We start from the raw sequence: 8,562 nt of genomic DNA, 5'->3' as shown, positions 1-8,562 counted from the left end.
GGTCAAATTTTTAAAAATTTGGTTACATAAAAACTTAGATTAGTCTAGGTTGGATCCAAAATATAAGACTGATTACCCCTTAGTTATCTGCTAGCTGGTCAAACGAGTTCTTAAGACACTGTCTTAACATAGAGACTAAGTTTATGCAACTGGCCCCAGATGTACAGCAAAAGATTGTTGATCTGTACACAATACAAAGTGGCTTTAAGAAAATACTTAAAACATTAAATATTCTCATTTCCAACATCAGGGAAATAATTAAGAAGTTTTAATGGACTGGAGATGTTAAAAATCTGCTTGAAACATGATGTGTGTCAATATTGTCTTAATGTACCAAAGTGGCCAAATACTCTTCAAAGATCACAGATGGAAAATTGCAGAAATCAGTTGAATTTTAGTGTCAGAAAAAAATATTAAAAATAAAGGAAAACTGCACCTCCATCACAACAAGTCATTTCAGACACTGTTCAAGAAACAAATCATCTGCTCTCATGCAAAATCAAACTCCATCATATTAATTTACCATACTGGAACTTCAGCCAGGACTGGCTTTTATTACCATATGAAATGAGAATTTCTTTTTTTGGAGCTAGAACACATTAAAGGTTTGGTGCACACAGGAATAAAAAAGTGCCCCATGTCCACATTTAAATATATCACCAGATGTTCTTTTTTGTGGACCTAATTTTACACCAAAGGTCCTAGACATCTTGTTCAGATACATGCCATCATGTTTTATATCAAATACCAACAGATAAAAAAAGGTAAAACTGACTTGCTCAGTTAGAAATATTATAATGGGTCATGGTTAGATCTTCCATCACCACATTGATTCAAAACAAACATCAAAATCAACACAAAAACTGGTCACTGAACACAAAATCAAGATTCTGCCATAACCATCCCAATTCCCTGACCTGAATCCTATGGAAAATGAGTGGGATAAACTGAAGAAGAGTGAGCACCAACATTTAAAGCATCTGGAGAAATTCTGTATGGAGGAATAGTCTAAAATCACTTGCCATATATTCTCAAACCTCATCAGGCATGAAGGGGGAAAAATCAGAGCTGTTTTTCATGCAAATGGAAGTTGCAGAAAGTTTTGAATACAAGGGTGCCAATAATTATGGCCAGGGTGTATTAGAGAAAACCATTTATTTCATAATATTATATTCTCCCCACTTAATTTTTTTTATTTTTAATAAAATGTTTGAACTTTGCAGATTTTTTGACTAAAGATCAACAGGAGAAACAACGCAGATTTATTTTTACAGCCTTCTTTGCCCATATTTACCAAGGGTGCCAACAATTTTGTCCATGACTGTATATATATATATATATATATATATATATATTTTTTTTTTTTTTTTTTTTTTTAATTTTTTTTTTTTTTTTATTTAACTTTATTTTCAATTTTTATTTTTAGTTTGTTTTTAAGAAAAACTGAGAATCATTCCTTGGCACAATTTGCACAATTTATTTTAATAAAATAAAATAAAATAAAATAAAAAAATAAAAGAAAAGAAAATATATTGTATTGTTTTTTAAAATAATTAATATTTGACAAAAAAAATATATATATAATAATAAGTCAAGTGTGTCCAAACTTTTGACTGGTAGTGTATACATAATAAATATACACAGTACACACACATATAGTATGCAAACATAAACCCTTATTTTGAATTGATTAATCATTTTGCAGCTCTATTGAATTAAATGAAAAAAGTAGGTATTACATTAAAAGTGTGCTGCCATTTTCTATAAGTGATAAAAAAAAGTTGCTATTTCTATCTGACCTGACCCTTAAACATTATTTTTATTATTATTTTTTTTAAGTACCCCAATACAGTAAGATTAATTCAGACATATTACATTTGTCTGGAGTCAAACCAGTTCATTTAGATGTTAGGACATGTTTTGACCGATCTCTGAGTACCTTGCACAACTAAACCAACAGGAGACACAATAATTACTGTGAAATGAAGCAAGAATTAGGTTTCAGGTCAGTCCAGTGCCTATGAGCACCACAGTGAAGCACTAAAACTGTTACTGTCATGAGAAAACAATTGTGCATGCATAACATTATTTTTCTGTAATACGTTGTAGGTCCATTTTGATTCACTCTTTCCCTACAAACACAAAGCAGTGCAATATTGGATACTACCTATATTCACAAAAACATTCCCTGCTGTCTCTCTGGCTCCGAAACAAAGCAACTGAACAAAGGACATCCAACTTGCATGCATGGCCTCTAGAGTCTCATATTACAGCACGTTCATATGTTCACATTAAAGCACTCCAAGCAGGTGCAGAAGATATATATGTGTGTGTGGGTGTGTGTGTGTGTGTGTGTGTGTGTGTGTGTGTGTGTGTGTGTGTGTGATGTATGCTAGAAAAAGAAAGTAAAAGATACTGTAACCTGAACGTTAATGACTGTAGATTTGGTTGTGTTTTGCATGCCTCTAAAGCAACAGTTAAAGCAACAGACACCAGTGCTATGGCTGTTTGGCTGAGATTGAAATGTTGTGGTTATGTTGGTTGGAACTGAAACTAATGTGCCTGGCAGACACTTCAGTGTTGCCACCTGCTCATCTCCGATTAGACACAGTTGTCACTATGACCATGCTAAATATATGATCCTGGTACTTAAGAGATACTGGCTGCTGTGTGTTTTTCTTCAGAGGGCACATTTTGAAGATTAATACACGTTGAAGACTTTTAAGGGCCGAATTAGTCGATTTTTACATCTCAACAGTTCTGAATGGAAATATTTTTTTACATGATGTCGATGAGCAAAAGGGTTAATCAATACCATTAGTAATTAAACAAATCCATTAGCGATTAAATTAAAAAGTTGTCTATTAAATATAAAGATATCTTTTAAATTCTTGTTAAAATCATTTGGTTGGCATTGGCACACATTTGGTGAACTGAGGAATTCACCCATGCAAACTGTGTCATCAGCAACATCCACAGAATGCAGGTCACTTAGGATATTAATGAATGAATGAATGATGTACTGTAAAAAAAAAAAAAAAAAGACTGAATGGAGTTTATTGATTTGTTTTTTCAGGGATTGTGTTTAATGTGTGGAATGGGGCCATTAGTTCAATGGCAGCTAATCTCCTATTTCAATAAAGTCTGGGTAATCCCACACTTCACAGCTTCTATAATGTGTATTCCTCTGAGATTCCCATGCACCTCAACAGCAATATTGTGAAACACTTTAAAATTCAACATGAACACAAAAAGCACACTTTTCAATTAAAAAAGTTCAATTTTGAATTAAAGACCAATTACTGTACACAAACATTGTGATGTACAGTATTTCTGTGTACTGACTGAGCGTTTTTACATTAGAGTATTCCTGTTATAGTGTAATCACAAAGTCATTGCTGGTGTATTACTATTTTACAATTTTACATTATTAATAAATGTTGTTTAATACAAACACAGACGGGTGCCCTCTAAAACTATTTGTGACCCTGGACCACAAAACCAGTCTTAAATAGCACGGGTGTATTTGTAGCAATAGACAAAAATACACTGCATGGGTCAAAATAATATATGTTTTTTTATTTTATGAAAAACAAACAAAAAACATTAGGATATTAAGTAAAGAAGTAAAGTTTTTTGCACCCACAGATTGCAGATTGTCAAATAGTTGTAAGCCTATTCATTCAGCTTTCAGATGATGTATCCATCTCAATTTAAAAATAAATAAATAAATAAATCACTCTTATGACTAGTTTTGTGGTCCAGGGTCACATTTTGGACACTTACACCACAAAATGCAAAAATGAAATTCTATTAAATATACTAAATATTAACCCAAATTGCATTTATTTTAAAGAAAGAAAATACTAGTTTACTTCTCACACGAGTGAAATGCAAAATAAATAAATAAATAAATAAAAACTTTTGTTAAAAGAATTGATATTTGTTATATATGATATTTGGACAGGCACTTTTGGCACCTGGTTTCATTTATGTTACAGCTTATTTGCATGTCAATATCAATACAATCATACAAGTAAGCTAAATTTAATAGATTAGATTTGTTGATGTATGTGCATATGTAAGTGGTGAATAACACATTATTAACTGCACGTTAATAATTAGTGGAACACCTTACTGTATTCCTATACTGTGTTACTGTTGTAATTAATGACCTGTCCTCTTCCCAGTGCATAAGGTTACCTGGATCTCTGCAGTTCCAGGGCAGAGTTGGTTATTTGCCCTCCCTCTAGACAGCAGTAGTTCTGGCTGGACTGCCTGGAGTAGGACACAGGCAGGATTCCCTGAGTGTACGTCTGGAGTCTCCCTCTCGTAGCCGGTGGAACTGCTGAAAAGGGGGAGCTGAACACGGACTGGAGCACCTGAGAGCCGCACACATCCCCCTCCGCATCCGCTGCATACGCTGGAGGAGGAGGAGCAGCAGCAGCAGCAGCAGCGGCCGCGCTGGGACCCGTGATCCCAGCCATGAAACCAGCAGCTCGGGCACTGCTGAGAGCCTGGTTCGCTGCCGCGGCCAATGCCTGCTGGCCCACTGCAGAAACCAGGCTCTGTCTAGTCCTCGAGCTGTCCTCATCCTCGGTCTGATTCTCCCCGTCATCCTGCACAGGTCGTCCGTCCAAAGAGATGTTGCTGAGGAATGAGAGTGCAGCTTGTCTCCGCCGTGGATCTATTACGCGCTTCCGTGTGTGCTCCAGACTGGAGTGCTTCATCTGCAGCGCGCTCGCCATTAGCCGTGGGATAGTGCGTGTTTGTCAACGGAGAGGGTTCATAGTGATTGTTTGGATATGGGGTAAAATTGGTGGTCAAAACGCCATGGCGTTGGCTTTTAAGTGCCTGCTGTGTTTTACTGTGTGTGTGTACAGAAAAGCTGGGTCACGTGTGTGCAGTATTGTGGCAGCAGGAGCTTTAGTCTGACCAATGGGGATTCATGAGAGCAAGGCGGTGTTCCAGAACATAGTGAGTCGCCTAACTAGACAGCATTTTTAGCGCTTTTGGAATTGAGTTCAAAATCCTAGACAGCATTTTTGAGAGGGGTTTAGTTCGTTTAGCTGAACGGATTCTGAGCACGCCCTCGATGCTAAAAAAGCTGTCAACGTTAGGCGGCTCAGTACGTTTTGAAACACAGCCTGCGTGTTTTTCCCCTTGCCTTCATTTTTGTTCCGCCCTTCTGGGCTACTTGGACAGGACATTAAAAATTACATAAAAAAGTAAACATTTTAAGTACGAACAGTCCGAGGAAGCACGAGATCTTGATGGCCTTTTAGATATCATTATTGTACTTTCAAATAACATTTCACTTCACCTCAAACAACTGGAAATAGCTCCCTTCTAAAGACTTTTAAACATTTAATGTGTGTTGAATTTTACATTGGTGTTTTTACATAGAGTATGTATATATTTGTATGCAATTCTATAAGTCATTCTATTTTCTTTGAAATAGGGTTAAAGTCAAATGTACTCACAAGCATTCATAGTGAACAAAAATATACTTTTCGGTCACTTTTCATTCAGCGAAATGTGTATACCATTGTCATGTATATGTTTGTAATTGTGAACTTGCAGTTTAGTCTAACACAGATGTGCCTGAGTATGTTAGACAATGCATCAGAAAGGTTATAGTCATGAAGTACACTGCAAGTCCACCTCCAATACAATAAAGCATACTTAATTGGGAAACTTGCAGACCATCTTACTTGGCAACCATGTTCCAAAACATATTTAGTATTTCAAGCTGGATTGTCCAGCAGTCAAATGAGTATAGAAATACTGTGAGTGTTTAATGGACTCCTCCTAAACTCAGTTTAGCTACCTTAGCTGAAATGACAAAACACCACATGATGGCACAATTTATTACAAGAGCAAACGTTCGCTAACAGTAACTTCCCAGTTGCCCTTGAAGACTGGCTGTTTTTTTTAAAAAAACTGCTTGATTGCAGTCATTTTCAACGTCACCGCACCATCTAGTGGATTATCAAGGTACAGTGCATTCAGAAAATAAAATTTATGTTGCAGCATACTACAATTGTTTAAATTAAATTTTCCCCTCATTAATCTGCACTCCTTACCTCAAAATGACAAAGTGAAAAAATAATTTTAGAAGTTATTAAAAAGAAAAAAAAAACTGAAATATCACATTTACACAAGTATTCAGACCCTTTGCAACAACACTATAATGTTTCTACACCTTGATTGGAGTCCACCTGTGATTGATTGGACATGATTTGGAAAGGCACACACCTCTCTATAAAAGGCCTCACAGCAATGCATATCAAAGCGAAAACCAAGCCATGAGGTCAAAGGAACTGCCTGCAGAGCTCAGAGACAGGAATCAGGATTGTATTGAGGCACAGATCTGGGGAAGGTAACAAAAAAGGCTGCAGCACTGAAGTTTCCCAAGAGCACACTGGCTTCCATAATTCTCAAATGGAAGAAGAAGGGCTTTGTCTAGACTGGTGATCAAGAACCTGATGGTCTCTCTAGTTGAGCTCTGTGATCATATGCAGAAGGGAGAAACCTACACTATCATTGCAAAACTCCACTGATCTGGGCTTTATGGTGGTATGGCCAAACTCAATCCTCACCTCAGTGAAGACACATGAAAACACACTTGGAATTTGCAAAAGAGCATCTGAAGTACCCTCAGACTCTGAGAAACGATTATCTGGTCTGATGAACCTCAATTCTAAGCACCATGTTTGAAGGAAACCAGCTTCGCTCATCACCTGTAGAGTACAATCCAAAAAGGAAATTGTGCTGGTAGCGGCCTCATGCAGTGGAGCTGTTTTTTAGTGGTAGGGACTGAGAGAATGAAAGCTGAATGGAGCAAAGTACAGTGATATCCTCAATGAAAACCTGTTCCACAGTGCCTTACCTCAGACTGGGCTAAACCACACAGCCAAGGCAACACGGGAGTGCATTCAACTCTATGGATGTCCTGGAGTGGCCCAGCCAGAGCCCTGACTTTAACCCTATTGAACATCTCTGGAGAAACCTGAAAATGGCTGTCCACCGATGGTCCCCATTCAACCTGACCAAGCTTAAGATTTGCAAAGAAGAATGGCAGAAAATCCCCCAATCCAGATGTTCAAAAGTCTTTTTGCGTCATTGATGCCAAAAGTGCTTCAGCTACTGAGTAAAGGGTCTGAATATTTATGTATTTGTCATTATGAGGTACGGAGTGTAGATCAATGAGAAAAAAATAATTTAATTGTATCAGGCTGCAACATAGCAAATTTGAAAAATATGAAGGGGGTCTCTGAATACTTTCTGAATGCACTATATATGCATATACCCAAAGACTATAGAATACCCAAGACTTGTCACTCGTATAGTTTTGAATGGGGAAAAATGCAACGTTCATTATGGCCGTGAAGCCCCGCCTTCTTAGTGAAAGAGCCAATCGTTGATTAGTTAAGTCAGCGCATCACTGAAGCTGTAGTTAGAAGTCCCGGTTTGCGTCATTTTAATTTAACCTATTGGTCATTATTTTATGGATTTGTATGTGATCCCTTGGCTTTGTTCTTTTTGTATTATCTGTTCAAGCATTAATTAAAAAAAAAAAAAAAAAAGTCCCGGTTGCTATAGAAACAGTCGGCGCAAGACGTGCGCTCAGTACTGCGCATGCGCACTGGCTCATTTAGCCGGAAAAATAAGCGTTTTTTTAACGTTATTGGAGCACAAGGAACCATATTTATGAGGCAGTTCTTGTTGGATTTCATTAAAGATTTAAAATATGAAATTTAATCGTAAGTTTGGTGAATAGTTTTGAAGAATTTGATGTTTCCCCATTCAAAGAGATAGGAGCTGCACTTGCCTGCCCAAGTAGCGTTTCAAAGATGGCCGCCGAGTGACATGACTTGCCTTAAAGGTGCCATAGAATGCATTGAGAGAATATTTTAAATTGTTCTCTGATATCTACATAGAAGGTATATGGCATAGGAACTGGCAAAAATCTCCCGAAATGGTTTTACAGGTCCATTTACAACCTAGGATTTGCCCATAGAATGAAATGCTCTGTTATTTGGAAGCTTCATGAATATTAATGAGCTCCGCTCTGATTGGCTGTTTCACAGAGCTCAATAGCTCCCACATGGATAAAAATATATTTTTAATTAGGAGCTCTAGCCGCTTTTAATATGCGGTTTGTTGAATCTGCCGTTTTGAATCGCGGATATTTTAGTGTGATTACTGTGATCACATGTGCTCTGTGTAAAGTTACAATGCAGAGGGAGTGCTTCCTACCACACAAGTTGAGCTGCTCCTCAGTGATTCTCCAGATCTGTAAATCATTCGCCATCATCAGGCAGTTATTTCTCCATCATCAGCGCAGTCATATCTCTGTTTATGTGGTAAGTGAAATCCTATGTATTGCAATGTAACAGGCTAGCGCTAGCATTAAGCTAACCGTGTCCCTTCAGTGGCTTGCCTTGTTTAACTGATGTGCTGACGTTAGTGATGATTGGGCGATGCAAATGTTGGAGGCATAACTATTATCAATCTCGGGGATGTTAACAGTCTGTTATGTTGGAATTTACCTATTTT

At 37.3% G+C, this 8,562-nt stretch overlaps 1 protein-coding gene across 2 annotated transcripts in view; it reads right to left on the bottom strand.

The window, feature by feature from the left end:
- Positions 1–5,708, bottom strand: part of cables1 (Cdk5 and Abl enzyme substrate 1) — a 34,891-nt gene extending 29,183 nt beyond the window's left edge. Inside the window, exon 1 of one of the 2 annotated variants that reach the window (XM_073849526.1) lies at positions 4,204–5,708. In XM_073849526.1, coding sequence (XP_073705627.1) covers positions 4,204–4,748 — 545 coding nt within the window. In that variant the 5' untranslated portion in view covers positions 4,749–5,708. The remainder of the gene's footprint in view (positions 1–4,203) is intronic. The other variant, XM_073849524.1, reaches the window with a different exon arrangement.
- Between the last annotated feature and the right edge of the window lie 2,854 nt (positions 5,709–8,562).

This window comes from Garra rufa, chromosome 10 (genome assembly GCF_049309525.1).
Source record: "Garra rufa chromosome 10, GarRuf1.0, whole genome shotgun sequence".
NCBI lineage: Eukaryota > Metazoa > Chordata > Actinopteri > Cypriniformes > Cyprinidae > Garra > Garra rufa.
Note: the sequence above shows the minus strand (reverse complement) of the source record. Positions and strands in the feature narration are given on the sequence as shown.